This window comes from Clupea harengus, chromosome 12 (assembly GCF_900700415.2).
Source record: "Clupea harengus chromosome 12, Ch_v2.0.2, whole genome shotgun sequence".
NCBI classification, from domain to species: Eukaryota; Metazoa; Chordata; class Actinopteri; order Clupeiformes; family Clupeidae; genus Clupea; species Clupea harengus.
Genome location: NC_045163.1, coordinates 19,102,990 through 19,122,150, shown reverse-complemented (window position 1 = coordinate 19,122,150; position 19,161 = coordinate 19,102,990). Strand labels below are relative to the sequence as shown.

The following is a 19,161-nucleotide window of genomic DNA, read 5'->3' as shown; positions in this document are numbered from 1 at the left end:
GGTGAAGACCCCCGCCCCCCAAATACTCACACTCACATGTATGACGACGACTAATCATGGTCATAATTTACACAATCTGAATTTGCGTTATGCCTGTGAAAACTCCAAAAGAGACATCAGTTACACAGACACATCGTCATACTATTAGGTTATTTTTCTTGAAACGAATCGTTTGTTGTCCACATGCCTTTCGTTTATTTCAAAATATAATTGTTCTAATACTAATATGAATCAAACATTTAAACAAAATACAACATTAGGATTCATAGAGAAATATTTACCAGATGGATACGTCAGTCATGATGCAAATCATGAAATACATTTTGTTGACACAGTTCGTTCCTTCTCGCTCCCCGTATTTTTCTCCCCTCTGTTCTAAACTGAACCACTCATGCGCACAAGTGGTCGAGCTTCTGCCACATTCCCCGCCTGAGGCTGAAGCTGAGAAGAAGTGTCTATCCGCTTCTACTTTGTACAAAACGAAGCGAATTCTTGCAGAAATTATTGTAAAATATTAGTTAGATCCACCTCCCCCTTGGCACAGTATAAAATACCAACTTGACGTGCAACCAAGCATCGGCCCGGCCGTGAGTAGTCTTGCTTTTTTATTGTTTGAATGGATCATGGCAGTGCATGTGGAAAATGAAAGAAAATATTTAGGACGTTAGCTCCTAGTTAGCTGTCGTTACTTAAGCTGGTTGGCTAATGCTATTACTCATTGTGAGCTGGCTGCATTAAACACACATTACTGTAGAGTTCCTGATGATCACTAACTACATTTCAGCTGGTCAACTACACCTTTCAGCGAAGTTAATGAATGCTATCTGCTGAGCTAGCGATGAGTTAACGTTTAGCTGGTGACGCTTAATTTCCATCACCACTGTTTGGTGTTAGCTTAGCTTGCAAGCTTGATGAGTCTCTACAGAAGGCCTCAACTGCTAAGCCAATGGGCTAGCTAACGTTAGCATTTTTTTTTACATGTACAATTCTTTGCTATCTTATCTGCACAACCCAATACGATAATATCTTAATTTTGAAGTGGTATGTCTCTAGATTACAATTTGTGTCATTTTCTAACTAGACTGAGGGTGAATGTAGATACCTAACGATAACTGCTGTAAGTTACTGCACTGTGGTAGCGATGTTTGCTTGCGACTCGGAAACGATGCCAAAGTGGCTAACGTTATCCCAGGCCAGTAGCTCGACAGCTAGCTATCTTACGTTAACCAACGTTATTTGAGGTTTCAAGATGAAAGTGGTACATGTTGACACTTCAGTGGCTTCACTTAGTAACGTTTTTTTTTTCAGTGTGATTTTCTTGTCAGTCTGTGTAGATAGGTGGTTGATTTTGAACCATATCAGTGAAGTGTCCAAAACGTGGTGAGCTTTCCTACTTTGGCTAGGTTAGGGCTAATGTTACCTGCCGAGTTTGCTAGTTGTAAACATTACGATGACATTAGTCTTTATTTGGTGTTTACGGCAGGAGGGTTGTGCTCACGCATTTGCTGTTAGGAACACACTGCTATCTGGCTGCCTTACTTGGTTTTGTGTGTAGATTGACATACCTAACTTGGGTGCATAGCGTGCTGTGTGGCGATAACGTTGGTGTTGGGGAGATCATTTCAGGTGAAGTATGGTTTGCCATGCATATTTGCCTACTAGTAGTTGAAATCGCACAGAAAATCCAGCGTAAGATTTTGAGTTCTGTTGGATAATGTCATCACTAATTTGTGAGGTTGCCGTCCATTGGGTTTACAACAGGGGCGATAGAACAACGTAGTTAGGCTAGCGTTAGTTTATCAAAGTACTCTTTTGGTTTTGTGTGAAACGGTAAAGATAAGACAGGGCCTCTCTGAATCCATCTGAAGTTAATGTCCCCGATTAGTTTCAGGATGTCTGTAAGTTAACTCCAAGGATGATGCCTGACTAGTCACGCCCTTTAAGTAGGGAACACAACTTAATTTATGTGGTTTCTTGACATGCTGTCCTCTTCAATCTTGTACTATACAATTATCTGTACATTGGAATGTTTTAGTTAGTCCTGTTTGTTTTGTCTTGGACATAATCACACTAGGTGTTAGTTTGTGTTTGTGTTTGCATTTGTACATTTGTGCTGTGTGGTTCTTTTTGGCAGTCTGGCTGACGTGGAACCAGTTCCAGCAAATCCATTCTCCCCGCTCCATCACCATGGCAACAGAGGAGAAGAAACCAGACACTGAAGCCACTAAAACACAGTCGACATCATCTGGCTCTGGTAGCCAGAGCAAGGTACTAAATTAATCTCCACCTGTCTGAGTATGCATCAGGGGAAACACAAGGATGCCTCCACCGTGCCCTTAGTGAATCTTAGGGCTATAGCCCTTTTGCTACTTTGACACATGCATGTGTCGTCTATAGCCTAGCTATTTAGTGAACCTTACTGGTTCACCAAGAAAGTGGTAACTGAAGGTAACTTTTTAGCAAATCAGTTTTAGGAAGATGAACTCTGTGATGTTGGCTAAAGACAATTCAGAATTAAGCAGTTGTATGAATGTCTGATGAGTCTAGGTAGTTTATCTGTGGTTATCCCCACACCTTATCTATTTATTTATTTTTCATCATGGAAGTACAGAATTCACCTGAAGGCAAGATTAGGCACTGATCCTTATGAAAGCATCTCTCATCTCTTACCGTTCCTTCTCTCGTCCAACCAGTCGGTGCCAGTGAAGCCAAACTACACCCTGAAGTTCACGCTAGCTGGACACACCAAAGCCGTCTCCTCCGTGAAGTTCAGTCCCAGTGGAGAGTGGTTAGCCAGCTCCTGTGAGTACATCATTATCCTGATTTAAGACGAAAATTAGATAAAGAAAGCTTGCGACTTTAGTATAGAAATTGTTACCCAAATATGCTACTTGCTTTACTTTTTGAAGAATTCAATTTGTTTAGACGTCTGTCTTTTTTCTGCCTACTGGAAATTGTATTGGGCCACATATGGATGAATTGTATAGATCTTTACTGTCTTTATCTATTATCATAGATCTTTACTGTGCATGTTGTATGTTCTCAAGCTGATAAGTGCCCATGCAAAGACAGATTTTGTGAGAATTTTCTGCTTATTAATCTAATTCTGATTCATCAGCGGCTGACAAGTTGATCAAAATATGGGGGGCGTATGATGGAAAGTTTGAGAAGACAATATCTGGACACAAGCTTGTGAGTTTTGTCATTGTTCCAAAAAATAATATTGATTTTTATAGGATTCATTCTGCTCTGGTGTTGTCTAGGTGTTTGATACATCTGACCTTTAACCTCTCAAATGCAGGGAATCTCTGATGTGGCCTGGTCTTCTGACTCTAATCTATTGGTGTCTGCGTCTGACGACAAGACCCTCAAGATCTGGGATGTCAGCTCGGTAAGAGTGCTGTGTGTGTGTGTGTGTGTGTGTGTGTGTGTGTGTGTGTGTGTGTGTGGTGATCAGTGGTTAACAGTATGTTACCAGAAGTGCCATCCTTGTATTCTTGGAAAGCTGGTGGCTGAGTGTGGACTTGGGTTTGTTGGCACTTTAGGTAATCAAAGACTGACCTTGGCAGTAATAGCGACTATACAGACAAGACACATCCATGTATTTAAAATGGCCCGATACAATGCAAGTTTTGAAAGGGAAGGGATGCTTTAGCAGCGGATGTTATGACCATTCCCACTACGGTGACTCAGGGTGCCTGGCAGGAGCTGATGGTTTTTTAGTTAATGTCGTTACTGCTTTGATGTGAAGTTATTCTGAAAGAAATGCTATTTTGAAAGACCAGGCACTGCTAAGTTATCACAAATACCTCTTATGATCATGAAGCAGATTGCAGGGTTGCTTGTCTGATTGGTCTGTTGTTATGAAACTGACTTTGATTGCTTTGATGTGCTACAAAAGTTGAACTATTTTTAACTTCAGACACAATCCAATGGACACACATTGCTGGAGAAGAGACACAACTTGTCAAAAATGTCCTTCTGAAAAGTAATACACGATACAATACGCGAAAATTAATAAAAATGCATGCAGGTGCCCCATATCTTGCGACATCTGCGAATGTAAAAACTAAATTCATTCCAAACATTCCAAAATGTAATGGGTTCTTCCTTGGCCCATGCTACACCCTTCCACCAAATTTCATGAAAACCGAGCCAGTAGTTTTTATGTTATCCTGCTAACAAACCCACAAACCAACAAACAAAGGAACGGAGGTAATTAGAAAATGTTGTTGACAGGACACATCTTTTCTGTAGAGCCTCTGTTTACTGAAGATTTTTCTCCCCGTAGTTTGTAAAACATGAACAACTACTGTAGAGTATATGATTGAGTTTATCCATCCTTGGTCTCTTATCTTTAGTTCTTATAAATACATTGTGCAGTGAAGCTTGCACCCACAGGACCGTACCTCACCATCTTGTTCATAGCTTATCAGCGTATAAGACAGGCAAATTGCAGGAGCAAGAGACAGTTGGTTGCGTACTCATTGATTCCAACTTCATCACTATGGTTACAGTCTCCTAAATTGAACTTAGTTTGAGTCGCCATGGTAACAGCAGAACACTGCTTTTTACCCCGTATTATCATGGAACAAGTGGAAACAAGCTCTGCGGTTCTCATAGAGTTTTTATCATGCCTAATTTCTTATCCACCAGTCTCTTGCCTTTTTTTCTGTCTGCAGGGGAAGTGTTTGAAGACGCTGAAGGGCCACAGCAACTACGTGTTCTGCTGCAACTTCAACCCTCAGTCCAACCTGATTGTGTCTGGGTCGGTGAGTACTTTCACCGGTCTCCTTGGGCAGTCTGGTTCTGTTTCGCTCCTGATCGCAAATAATACAAGAGGTCGACACTGGAGACCTGCAAGGACTCTCATGTAAAGGAAATCTATAAACAAAGCTGTGAATGCATATGAGGGATTTTTGGTTTAGTAGTTACATGAAGGTAAACCAATGCATTGTGTGTTGGCATGGGTTAATCTTGTGTTTGTCTGCAGTTTGATGAAAGTGTGCGGATATGGGACGTGAAAACAGGGAAGTGCTTGAAGACCCTACCAGCTCACTCAGACCCTGTCTCTGCTGTAAGTACCCATCTGATCAGAAGTTTATTGGGGCTCATCTCTGACCTGAGTTGATCTGATTGCTGTTTGTCTAGCACCTGTTACCTGTGCACGTGTGGAAACCATAGGATGGTGTAATAACATTGTATTTCAATGGCTGTCCTTAAAGTTACACTTTAGGTTATTGAAAACAAAATTCAGTGCCTTTTCGGTCCCTGTCTTTTTACTCACTTGGTTAATTCACGTGGCATTACTGGTCATTAATTAAATCCATTTTTCAGAATGACCCTTCATTCAACAACTGGCAGGAATTGACTGCTCCACCTGACACTCCTATTTGCATAAGTGGCTTTTCAAGAGCTAAATCCACTTTGCTGTGTGTGTTTCAGGTGCACTTCAACAGAGATGGGTCCCTCATTGTGTCCAGCAGTTATGATGGCCTTTGGTGAGTGCTCTGGTTTCTCTTTCACCATGTTTGCCATTTGCTGTTTAGCTAACAACATTGTATTCTAACAGTGCTAGCATGAAAGAAATGCATGTTCTTAATCAGCCATTTTTTGGACAGAAGTTGGCAGTATGTGCCCAGAAACTTACTCGCTTGTTAACCGTGTGTGTCTTTCTGTGAACAGCCGAATTTGGGACACAGCATCTGGTCAGTGTCTGAAAACACTAATTGGTAAGTGAGCATTGTTCTTCTTTGATGCCAGCTATCTACTGACCCACCAGGGCACAAAATTAACTTTTTGGCCTAGCAGTCAAAGTTGTATGTGTAAGTTGTATGTGTCAGTAATATACTACCCTCATGTGTAATTTTCATTTCATTTTACACCATATATAGATTGGATGTAAGTAATTAGACAAGTTTTAAATTGTTTTATCATCATACAATTCGTACCTGTTCAACTTCAATTACTAATATCATTAACAGACAATCACTAAATCAATCGAGTGGCAGTGGCAGCTCTCATAGCCTCAACTTTCATAATGGACTCTGCTGTCATTAACCTCTCAAAATGCATGACCTTATGAAGGGACCTTCTGAGAAAACTAGAGGGGCTGCTGTTATGCCATTGGCTAATTTAGCACCCTACCAACCACACATCCACAGTCCTCAGTCCAGATGAACTCTAGTTATTCAACTCATTCACTTCATTTCACTTATTACCACCACTAATACTTACACCTGCACTTTTTATATACTTATCATATCTACACTTCTTACCTCAATTGCTGCTAGTCCCAATTCTGTTCATATTACATATATATTTCTTACTGTACATATCTATTTATTTATTCACTTACTCCACTTTACATATGCACATACTCTGCACTTTTATTGCTATTTTGCACTTCTGGTTGGATGCTAAACTGCATTTAGTTGTCTCAGTACTTGTACTCTGTGCAATGACAATAAAGTTGAATCTAATCATCTAATCTACTCATGTCATTTATGCTTCTTACAGATGATGACAACCCACCCGTGTCTTTTGTCAAATTCTCCCCCAATGGTAAATACATCCTGGCAGCCACGCTGGACAAGTAAGTAGAGAGAAAAAAATCAATGTTATGCCAATATGCATTAATACACTAAACCCATATCAGTATTTAAAATGCTGCAATTGTAGTTGTGCTACCAATCAAAGTTGACTCTATGGCGATTTTTTTTCTGATATCACTTAAATTCATTCCTGGGCTTTCAAAAGTGAATGCAACTAAATGAGCTTAATAGGTAATGTAGAGTAGAACATGTTTGCACCCAAGATCAGAAGCATGTTGACCACAGTGCTTCAAACCATTTTAAGCATTTCATTTTTTTAATTGGAAGGTAATATAGCCTGTTAGTTAATTGATTTTATTTAACTATTATTTTTCTTGAAGCCTGCTGCTTCATGCAACTTTGAATTGGCCTGTTGACCACAGTTTACCACAATCCCAAATGTTTCTGGATGAACATCACCTCGGTTCTGCTTCAATTATAAGCATAATTGTATGTGCACGTCACAGTAACTAGAGCAGGGAACCAGTGACTGTGATTGATGATGGTATCTCCAGAATTGTTGGGCCTGATGCCACTGCTAAAGATTCTATTTTATGTGTTGATTTGTCAATCCATTTCTAATGCTGCAACAGCCACAGTCATCCAGTGAACACCGCTATCCATCCCGTTTTGTATTGAGGTAGATAAGATCTTCCGCATTTGAGACTCGGAACATTCTTGAACATTCTGGAATTCTTTGAAGCCGTGGTTGGCACCCACAATCCAGACCCTAGAGTGGCGTTCTCAAGTTACTGTGTACTTGTGATCAAGTGTTTGGTAACTGCCCCGTCCTTTGTGCGGCAGTCTTTGTGGTGTCTAGCTCCCTGTATACGTACATACACTATATGGACAAAGGTATTCGGACAGCACACAGTGTTTCTGTGGGAATTGGTGCCCATTCAGAGCATTTATCCAACATCAGTGCCTGACCTCATAAATGCTCTACAGAATGAATGAGCACCAATTCCCACAGAAACTCTGACTCCAAAATCTTGTGGAAAGCCTTCCAAGAAGAGTGGAAGCTGTTACAACTGCAAAAGGGGGACCAACTCCATATTAAAGTATTTGTATTTGAATACAATGTCATTACAGTACCTGTTGGTGTAATGGTCAGGCGTCCCATTACTTTTGTCCATGTAGTGTATTTGCATTCATTGGTATAGCTCAGCGGAGGCCTAATACAAATTGGAGAACAAATGGGTGTGAGTGCAAAATGCTACACTCTAGTCTAGCCTCCGTGTGTGTGTGTGTGTGTGTGTACAGAGGGAATACATGAAGTCCAGTCTAACGCTAATGATGATGCAAGATGCTAATGTGTACAGAGGGTCACATTTGGGCTCAACGTTCTGTGTTTGTGTGTTTCCAGCACTCTCAAGCTTTGGGACTACAGCAAAGGAAAGGTGAGGTTATGTTTTGCTACTTTGTGAACTAGGGACCTATCTGGCTGTATAACTCACTGTTTTTTCAGAGTTCATTGCTGAAACCATTCAATCCCAGTCGCGGGTTCTTCTTGCAGTTCTGTTTTGTTCTTCTTAGATGCTTTTTTTGTGTTCTAAATAGAGCTGCAACGATTAGTCGACGAAATCGATGACGTCGATTGTGAAAAATTGTCGACGATGATTTGTATTGTCGACGCGTCATAACATATATTTAAATTTTTTTTTTTTTTTTTTTTTTGGCAGACGCTAGCAGAGCTACTGGTAATTTTTATTCGGCATTGCAATGCACTATATGAAGTGCGAAGTGCATCTTTAACTACCGTAATTTTCGGACTATAAGCCGCTACTTTTTTCCCACGCTTTGAACCTCATGGCTTAAACAACGACGCGGCTAATTTATGGATTATGATACCTGTGACTGTATATGGTGGCTTTGTGGAGCTAGGATGCTAGCATGGATGCAGCCGCATGGATGCTTAGCTCCCCGCGATTTCTCAGTATCTCAATAACTTTACTAATGTCAAAATAACCACAGTCTACCGGCGTAGACAGAACACAACTCAAAACAGTTTACAACAATACAAATCCAGTCTTTTCAAGTTATTTAGCTCACTGGTTTCAAACTAGCGTCTTTCTTCTATCTCGCTGTCTTCAATCTAACGTTCTAGCTTCTGATTGACTCTTGCAACTGTGCTCTCTTAAAGCAACAGTGCACTTATCGTAACTGGCAAAACTAATAATATGCATCACTATTGTATTACTTTTGATATTCATTTTAGCCTGTGTTAAGTTCATTTGTTTCAATGTACCGGTAGGCACCTGCGGCTTATAGACATGTGCGGCTTATTTATGTTCAGTGGGTGAGGCTTATATTCAGGTGCGCTCAATAGTCCGGAAATTACGGTAATAATAATTGACAATCATTGAGAAAAATGGAACAGAATCTGCAAATATCCTAGCATACAAATCATGCACCGTTTTCTTTGCCCTCCGTTCTCGTACCTTCATGTGCTGCATATCAGAAATGGCCGACTGAAAAGCGAATTATTCTGAGACGGCTCATGTTACCATGGAAACAATAAACAAAGCTAGCTTCAGTAGCTGCTGCATGAGATATGGCTAACAGAAAAGTTGTCATTTTTCTCAATGATGGTCAATTATTAGTAGTTAAAGAAGCACTATTCCAGTATTTCAAAGAGAATGAGCTGTGGGAGCACAAGAACAGTGAGTGTCTAGCAGCAATTATCATAGACATATATGATATATCTATAACTTATAATAAGGTTTAAGCTTACATGTTGGAAAACAGAACGTCTCATGGAGGATGCTTGCTAACGCTATTTCAGTTATGTTAAGTGCAATGTAGTAAATCAGTGAATTATCAGAGTAGCCTGTATTTTCGTTTGTTCTGAATAGTTAACCTCCTCCACTTAGCATTCTTCGAACAAAAGATTGTGGAAAAAGTTGAATTTGAATGTCACTTGCAGCCCAGTTATTCTTGCTTTATTTTGCACTTGCAGAGGCTTGATTGCTAATTTGAGTTACTTTTAAAACTTTATTTGCACTTTCTCTTTACTTTTAAAAGCATATTTGCACTTTATTTGTATTACTATTTAATTTATGTATTATGATGATTACATTTGTTACTCAAATACATTTGAAATTCAAATTCCAACATTTTGAGTCGTTATTTTAATTTGCTATGGGAAATAATCATTAGATTAGTCGATTAATCGAAAAAATTGTCGATAGATTAATCGATTACCAAAATATTCGTTAGTTGCAGCCCTAGTTCTAAATGACTAAGTACTGTACGGAAGTTAAAACAAAAACATATTCAATTGCTGTGCCAGTGTTGCCAAATCCTCTGCATATCAAAGCCCTGATATGTGAATAGAATTGTCTCACTTTGTACGGACATGTTTATAGGCCATCTAGAAATCTAACCTGTAAATCCAGTTAAAAAAAAAAACGGGGTTCAGGGTGTTATTGAAACAGGAACTAGATTATTGTGTCAGTTTATGGTAAAATTGGAGTGTGTAGTTCCTGCTGATGCTCATTAGTATCAAGTACCGTGGTTCAAAACCTGTTTCTGTCTCACAGTGCTTGAAGACATACACGGGACACAAAAACGAGAAGTACTGCATTTTCGCCAATTTCTCAGTCACAGGTGGCAAGGTATGTGGAATAACGCCGTCTCACTTTTTAGGCTTAACTTTACATGGGGGTGCATTCTGTGATAATAACGTCTGATTCCCCCCCCCCCCCATCATCAGTGGATTGTCTCTGGCTCAGAGGACAACATGGTCTACATCTGGAATCTGCAGACCAAGGAGATCGTACAGAAACTACAGGGTCACACAGGTAGGCCAAGGCTGCTTGAGATTTATCCTAATTTATCCATAAATGGATTGATTTCTTTTTTAATTCATTTTATAAATCAGAATTACAATGATTCAATTCTCCTGTAGACCTAAATGCGCTGATGGTGTATTTGTTGGCTTTTGCTCCATCTCAGAAATCCTTGGCCATTTGAGAGATTTCACAAGGCCAACCTAAAATTTGTCTGATTAAAAAAAATAAAGCTTACCTGTACTTTAGGTGACTTTGCATAAAGGTGTCTGCTTAATAAATGTATAGGTAGGCCAGTTGATCTCGACACACAGGGCATAAGAACAGAGATCATGTGCCTGTGAGGGTGCTTTTACTTTATTTGTGTCTGAGTGTTACGCCCCCTGGTGGCTCGGAGTAGGACGCAACATAAGGGCAACAGGTTTTAGTTGGCAGGTGTTTTCGGTCATATCTCAGATAATCTCAGACATCAGACATCTCTAAAATCCAGGACAATAACATTTTTCATATGAACTGTAACATAATAGTATGTTTCTCCGTGCTGACCTTCTGTCCACTCTGTCTCTGTCTCCGTCTCCGTCTCTTCCTCCCCTGTCCTCTCAGATGTTGTGATTGCCACCGCCTGCCACCCCACAGAAAACATCATCGCCTCGGCCGCGTTAGAAAACGACAAAACCATCAAACTGTGGAAGAGCGACTGCTAAACTTCCCAGGAGTGCCGATTCCAATGGGCTTATTTTATTTTCTTTTTCTTCTTTTTTGTTTTTGTTTTTTTTGTATGTTTCATTTTTGGGTATAAAAGAAGAAAAGGAACAAAAGAAGAAAAATAAAAAAGGACTTTTGGCAGATGGAGGCCTGGTATATCAGCCCGGGCCCAAGAGGAGCGCATGAGCACACTGTGTCCTGAAGCAGTCATCGATCTCACAACCTCCCCTCCGCACCATCCTCTCTTAGCTCCACTAGCTCTTGCGTGCACACACACACACACACACACACACACACACACACACACACACACACACACACACACACACACACAAACAAACGGCTCTCTACAACCTAACGCTTGTGCACTACAATACTATCACTTTCCGTTTCTTTCTCTCCCCACTCTCTGTTGGCCTTACGTACGTACGTCTGTTGATGTTTTTTTTGCTTCTCTCTTCTTTCTTTCTTTCTACTCGTCTGGGAGGATTGCACTCCTCACACTGTACCTCCCCAAGTAGCGTCTCGTGGTGATGTCCTGCTTTCCCCCCCACACAGCAAACGAAGAAAACTTTTATCTTTAAACTTAAAAACGTACTTACTCAACCCTCGGTATCTGCAGCAACACACCGTGATCTGATTCATTGTAGTGTTTTTTTCTCTGTCGTGCATGAACTGTATGGGGTCTCCTCACACAGTCATTGAACTCCCACATCCACAAGTGCGCTTTGTGTCACGTTAGGTTAGCCTTGTTCTGTTAGTGTTACCCCTGTAAGTGTTTTTTGGTCATTTGTTTGAAGATAAAAAAAAAAGAAAAAAAAGACGTGTTATGGACAGGTGTTTAGTACATGGAGGAAGTGACCTGAAAGGAATTGTAGGCCAGCAGGCCCTTCAGACACCAGTATAGTCGACAGAAATGCTTTTAAATGTCAGAGTTAGAGGAAGCCTTGACACGCTCCAGTGTGGAATATCTGCTTAGTACAGCAGTGAACCTTTTCAAAGGTGCTAACAGTACAGTAAACCAAGGTGCGTATGACTTGTCTTAGTAATTGTAAATAGAGAAGGCATCAGATTAAAGATTGATTTTTTTTTGTTTGTTTGTTAACCCCCCCCCCCCCCCCAAGTTGTATTCGTTTAATTTTAATTTATGTTTTTTTGTTCACATATTTGTACTCGGTCTTATTTCAAGAAGGTTTCTTGCATCATCTGTGTCCTAATCTTAACGTGAGCAGCTTTGTGTGTCGGACGCCCAGCTTCAGTGTTATTGGTGTTTCGAATGCATGTTCCATAATTGAAGCAGACTCAAGAACACAATATAGTGAGGGGGGGGGGGGGGGGGGGCAGGGGACAGAGACACTGCGTAGATTTGACCTCCTACGGTCATGTTGGAGGTTTTGCATAGTGTGAGGTGAACTATGTGACACAGCGCACACTTGGCTGTTTTTGTCCACCTGCCCAGGAGTGCACAGTTCCAAACACCTGGCCTTCGCTGTACACGCGGCACAGCCCAAGCTCACAATGTCCTCTCTCTTCAGATGAGTTGTCGCCATACCCGTAATTTAATGGATGAATGATTGTTTGACAAGGTATTGATTGCGCAGGAGGTGTAAGTTAATAAAGGAGGGGTTAAAAATAATTAAGGTAATTGACCAAGGTCGCAAACAAACAGGCCACTCTACTTGAGCTTCCTTTAAAGTTTCTCGTCCCGCCCATATATTAATGAACCTGGCACAATGTTGAAGAAGAAAAAAAAAGAGATCACAGTGTGGTCTGATGAAGCTCGACCTGAGATGAATGCTTTCCAAATGTGTGATGTCGTCTGGCCGAGTACATTATTATGATCGATCATGGGCTGTTACTCTGATGTCTGTGAATTTTCTGCCTTTGAGAGTGAAATATTTTACCCCCCCTTCTGTCTCTCTCTGCCCTCTCGAACCGAGAGGTCTAGTAGTTTGGTAGTGCAGATCGTGTTGAGTTCATGTCTAGTTTGCCTTTTTGAGGAGGCCTGGTTTTCCGAGGCCTCTTGCTACTGGCCTCCCCTCCCTCTGTTGTCATTTGGATTGACTTGTGTTGCACCGTTGGGCGTGGAAAGAGCTGCATGATTGACACCTGCTGTATCGCATTCAGTTGCTCCGGACATAACCTGTGACTCAATAAAGACTTTTGTTTCTTTTTTTACATGTACAGAAACAGAACTCTGTTGGTCCATCATTGCCTTGAAGTTTTTGTGTCCCATTAAAGTTGCCATTGCCTGAGGGTATGCATTGGTTATAATTTCAGAGGTATGGGTTTTTTTTTACCCATTAAACGTGGGGGGTAAAGGACGGTACTGACTATTACAGTCATATTGATATTGATCCTGTGTTCTTTGTTTTTAATTCTTAAGACATTAGTTTGCATTAGGGTACTTTCTCATTTTTATGACATTTCCTATGCAACCAAAGGTGAGCGAGCAGTTAAGATGGGAAGCCAGCATGTCTATGACCAGAGATCTACACCGGCCTCCTGCGCACCTACCTGAGCTCCACATGCCTTCAGGCCTGTCAGTAACCAACATACATCCATTCAAAGCTCCAGTTTGTTGGGGGTTTTTTAGATCAAAAATGCCTTTTCTCAGGTCAAAGACAAATATGTCTCTTCAGGTGCACCCTGTTTACTTAAAGAATCCTACTTCTGATTCAGATATTTTATTGCCTTTGTTTAGAATTGTTTAAAAAGACCTGAATATGTAGTCACTGGATTAACCCCGTAAAACAAACAATTGAATGTAGTAAGGAGTGTTCTCTTTGTATGGTTCCATTAGAATAGCATTACTACTCTAGGAGGAGGGCCCTCTTTGGACAGAAAAAGCCTTGCAAACTGCATCGTTGGTATGTGGTTTTGGTCTTATTGAATATCAGGTAGTGATGGATTGGTGAAAACAAAAGCTGCATACCACTTCTGGTGCATCATTAACATGTTGTACAGAAAAACTGAAGGCACATTAATATTTTAAGTTTTTAATACTTTTTTCGTCATTTTCATGAAAGAGAGAACATCAAAGAACAACCCACGGAACAACAGATGACTTTTTCATTTCCTTTAAAAATAGACCAAAAATATAAACGGAAAAAAAAAAAAAAAAAACACAATGAAACCAAACGACAAAGGGAGGAGGTGTCATGGTAGGCAGGAACAAAAAAAGGCAAAATACAGGTGCGGGTTGTCACGGGCGACCACTCCTGATCCGATCTCCCAACTCCCAGAGGAGTCTGGCTTAATTTCTTTTGCTAGTTTTCAAAGAAACATTTTACACACAATGTATACAGCATCCCACATAGGGGGAGAAAAAAGGGGAAAGAGGGAGAGGGAGAAAAAAACCATGAGCTCAGGATAAAATTACATTTGTACAAAAATAGATCTTTTTTTAGGTGTCCTTTCTAAATCATTTTCCCAACACATTTTTAAAACATTTTCAAATGGACTTGAACGTGTGATGCTGAAACAGTGATTGTGCGGGGCTTGACGCTTGAGTTTTTTATTTCCTTTTTTTTTTTTGAAGGCTAAGTTTCATTTAATTTCCTAAGACTTTTTTGAGACAGAACTGACATGTTTTTGTTTAAATCCACCAGGCATGTGTGTTTTGACCAGTCATTTAATTTATATATTGTTTACTTGTTTACATGATGACAAAGAATTTTTAACTATTTAGGAGCTGGTGCATGGTCAGGTGGTCTTGCCTTCAGACTCCATTTTGCTGGTAGAACTTTTTTTTTTTTTTTTCATTTTAACTTTTCTTGAAAAACAAATGTAGGCCAAACGATAAAATTATCACAACAGATTCTGAAAACTTAGATCAGTCCTTATAAATATTTCCACAGTGCAATCAGGCCTGGCTTCAAAATTTGATTGAAAGTACTTCTGTGTCTCCCTCTCTGCTAAAAGTGATGGGAAACACTGAAGGAAACCAATTCATTTATATATATATTTATAAATATACACACATATACATATAGACAAAATATAGCTTTATGGTATATATAAAGCATTTCATTATGCATTCATTCTATCTATGTGATTATTTCTAGGTTAGCGCAAAGGACACATTTCTGTAAGTTTCCTGCAGGTTAGAGTTAACTTTTTTTCTTTGTTAGTGATCTTCATTGCATATGGCTTTAATTTACCTGTGGTCTCGAAACTCAACAGTAAACCTGATCAATCTAAAAAAAGGAACAATGACAAAACAAAAGAAAGGACACACCAGAACAAAAATGATAGCGGAGATGATAAAAAAAAAAAAAAAAAACATTAGGAGCTGTCGTTTTCAAGAGAAAACTGAATGGTCTGAGGCAGACACTAACAAAATAAAACACGTTTTCTTCCATGAGAAGCCAAACTGCTGGTAACAGTGTGTGTGTGTGTTTGCGTGTGTGTGTTATGTCTTTTGGTCAGAAAGTTGAAATATTCAATAGATCATCTGACTGTTAAGACATGCGGATGGTCTCTATGAGGCAAGGCTTAGCACAACAATGACAACCAGAACAGGACTTAAACTAATCCACTGGATATATCTACAGTACAACAGGTCCTTGAGCCAATTCAATATTTCTACATGTCAATGTGTTTTTTTTTCTGAATTCTGTTAAACACTTGTTCAGCAAGTTTACAGCCAATAAAATCTCACTGCCATGTACTGACAAACAAAAATGACAATATTTCCTGAATTATTGTCTATTGCTGGTAAGTGAACAGTTTTGTCCAAAAGTGCCATTTGTTTTCTCTAATTACATACTTGTACAAAATTCAAGTTAATTTGTTTTACTCAAGCACCGCACTGCTGCATGTCCTCCACTAGGGGGCAGTCAAAATGCATTCAAATTTCTTCCCCCCTATTTTATGCTGGTCACCACTTCCGTAAAAAAAATAATACAAAACAAATTTCAAAATTTCATCTTTTCTGTATAGCTGGACACCGTAACATTGAGGGAGGCCAGCCCTAGACCCGAAGACTCGTGTTTCAAAGTCACTGAGTGGGGGGCTGAGGCACGTGGGAGATCCAGCACATTCTGTGGCCTTGAGACCAGGTTTCTTTCAGCCATCCCTTTTGAAAGATGCGGGAAAAAACGGAGAAAACAAAGATAGCGACCTCACTATGGACAATCTTTGGGAAATGCAAGATGCATAGTTGTACAGCAGCAGAACAGAGAAAAAAGATAAAACAACATAAAAAAACAACATGAAAAAAAAAAAAAAAAACTAACTAAACTAACGAGTATGGGCATGGTGAACAAACTGATCCTCGAATGGAGATATCTCACAACAAAAATAAATCTCTCTTCAACCACAACACTGCTTTTGTCTGGAGAAGTGCACCCTGGGTAATGAGTGTGTACTAATCATGGACCAGCGCCCTAACACTCAGATCCTACTCCAAGCCCCAATCATTTGATCCTCCAGCAGCTCTGGAAAGCAGAGCCACCATTCTGAAACTTGAGGTTAAGTGCTTAAGTTACAAGAGAGGGTTTCGGAGGAGAGGAGCAGAGACACAACTGCCTCGTGGGTAACTAAAAAAAGCAGCCTCACCCATCTCTTGGGACGGTTGACCACCCAACCAGGGGTGCGAGGATGAGGATGGAGATGGCGATGAAGAAGAAAGACGCCAGTGATGCGAGGCTCATTATTGTTGGAGGGAGGCAAATGGAGGTAAGAAAAGAATTGCACATAGGCAGGTGACCAAATGAACGAACAGAATGAAAACTGAAAAAATGAATCAATACTAATCGATCAATACTACGTATGGTGGTGGTGGTGGGACTGCACAGGTAAATAGGGTTCATCTAAAGCTACACTTGCACTGCTTCTGAAGACTGCCTTGATTGTAGGATTGAAGTGAATGTACCTTAAACCACTGAAGGTGGTGCATGTCTCTGTGTGTGTGTGTGTGTGTGTGTGTGTGTGTGTGTGTGTGTGTGTGTGTGTGTGCATGTGTACGTCACTGTGGACGAGACAAAGGGCGGATCAAAGGTTGGGCAACATGATCCGATAGGACCCTTTCTCATGGTGAGTAAAAACTGAATACCCATGAAAACATTGAAAATTCATTCCTGCCCTTGTTTGTGCAGTGACGTCAGCTCAACCCATAGCTGATGCATTCTTAATCCCATATTCCAGATCCCCCCCCCCCCAAAACATATCCGACCTCTGGGAAAACATCATCCTAAGAAGCTACGAGGAATATCCTGCTCTTGGAGCAGCATCCCCTTCCCACCCTCCCCCCACCCCCCAGGTCACTGGACATTGCTTCATTCCCATGGAGGGTGTTCAGCTTTACTCAACCATTAGGGACATTACAAAAGCTGGTCTCAGAGTCATATGCATACTAATGACTCATGTGGGCCTGATCGAGGATCAGTTGAGATGGGACGTTCTCCAGACTGAGGCTGGGGTGTGACTTGAATAGAGTCTGCTCCCTGATCAGACCTCCTGCCCAGGAGCCCTCTGCTTCAGCACCTGTCTGGATTGAAACACCCCGACAAGATGTGTGTGTGTGTGTGTGTGTGTGTGTGTGTGTGTGGAGAAATTCACAGTGTCACCCAGTGGTAGGCAGTCTTATCCATTGAGCGCTTGTGTGTGTGTGTGTTTGCTTGCTACTCTGCACTTAATGTCATTAGGAGAACTGCACTCAGTTATCTTCTGACCTGAATCTGACAGCCGTGATTAGATGGCTGGTTCAGTGTTTTTCTCCTTGAAAAAAGGCGTGCAAACGGACACTCAGGAGCTCAGTCGGCACAGCAGCACCCCACCCCACCCCACCCCCACCCCCATCCCCCCAACTCCACCTGCCAACACAGAGCACCTCAGCCCAAAAGTCTTTCTGGAGATCCCACACTTGAATCCAGAACATTAAAATTGAACAGTATTAAGACACACACCTGTTTTCGTTTCTGTTCTGTCCTTGTTCTGTTCTCATCGTTGAAGGAAGGAACACCTTAACTGCACTGTGAGCACATCACATGGTCATGAATCTAAATGTGACACTAGGAGACGTTATGGTGCAGGTTCCTGAAATCCCTGTGGGAGTAAAAAAGGAGCTCTGAAAGGATATTAGCATCTATGCAGTTGTAGCATGTAGCATATCCTCAGGGTCTTAAAAGTTGAGTTGAGTTTCTCTCTCTTCTACCCCAAGCTGCTGTCAAGCCACCTGAAACGCATTTCTTCTTCCTCAAAACAAAACAAACACGCACACGGACAAGCTATGCTTCCAATTACCCGACTTCCAGGTTATGACATCATTGACATCTCGTTGCCATCCTTGCTTCCAGGAAAACTTTTTTTTTCTTTTTCACAAAAAAAAACCAAACAAACAAAAAAAAGAAAAACACATGCATGTGTCCTTTTGTCTCTTGCCTGTGAAGTCCAGAAGTCCATGGCTGTCTCGCTCTGTTGATTCTTAAAATGTTCTTTTGAGTTATATAGACATTTTCATTTATATATATCAATTTTTGTACAAGGTATAAAACAGACCCTTTGATGTGATGACACTCGTTTTTCTTTTTTCTTTTTAACATAGAACAGAGAGAGGGACAGTCTGTCTGAAATATGCTCCCCCCCCCTCCACACCTCCTTCTCAAGCTGTCTCTTGTGTCCAGCGACATGGTCGTGTGGTCAGTCTTTCTCTCTCAGAAGGGGCGGAGCAGGGGGTGGGCGGAGGCTGGGTGGGGTGGGTGGTGTGTTAAGAGGATGTGAGAGCGTAAAGGTCAAAGGTCATTATGTCATTTGGTGTGGCGCCTCCAGCATCTCCATGAGGAAGGTATCAATGGGCGTGTCACCGATGAGCTTGAAGAAGAACAGGTGCTCCAGACACTTGAGGCCGATGGAGCGCAGGGCCGGCAGACGCAAAAGCAATTTAGCGAACCTGAAACACACACACACACACGGGCGGGTGTAAGGAAATACATACACAAGAACACACATACCCATATTGATACACATATACATGCATGACAACACAGAAACAAGGGAGAGAACATTAGTAAAAGGGAATCGAATTTCAATGATAACAGCAAGACTAACTTTTCTTCCTTAATGAACTG

The 19,161-nt window shown here is 40.9% G+C and overlaps 2 protein-coding genes across 4 annotated transcripts in view; one reads left to right on the top strand and one right to left on the bottom strand.

The window, feature by feature from the left end:
- Nucleotides 1–388: 388 nt before the first annotated feature.
- Nucleotides 389–14,230, top strand: wdr5 (WD repeat domain 5). The gene is made up of 14 exons (XM_012830186.3): nt 389–587; nt 2,135–2,268; nt 2,694–2,802; nt 3,119–3,192; nt 3,302–3,391; nt 4,683–4,772; nt 4,994–5,077; nt 5,446–5,501; nt 5,686–5,732; nt 6,520–6,595; nt 7,960–7,993; nt 10,136–10,210; nt 10,309–10,396; nt 10,988–14,230. The coding sequence occupies exons 2-14, from the start codon at nt 2,188–2,190 to the stop codon at nt 11,086–11,088; spliced, it is 1,005 nt and encodes a 334-aa protein (XP_012685640.2). The 5' UTR covers nt 389–587; nt 2,135–2,187; the 3' UTR covers nt 11,089–14,230.
- Nucleotides 14,231–14,614: 384 nt separating this feature from the next.
- Nucleotides 14,615–19,161, bottom strand: part of rxraa (retinoid X receptor, alpha a) — a 116,509-nt gene continuing 111,962 nt past the window's right edge. For all 3 annotated transcript variants that reach the window (XM_012830185.3, XM_031577952.2, XM_031577953.2), the window contains one exon: nt 14,615–18,983. In XM_012830185.3, the coding sequence (XP_012685639.2) occupies nt 18,836–18,983 (148 nt within the window). In that variant the 3' untranslated portion in view covers nt 14,615–18,835. The remainder of the gene's footprint in view (nt 18,984–19,161) is intronic.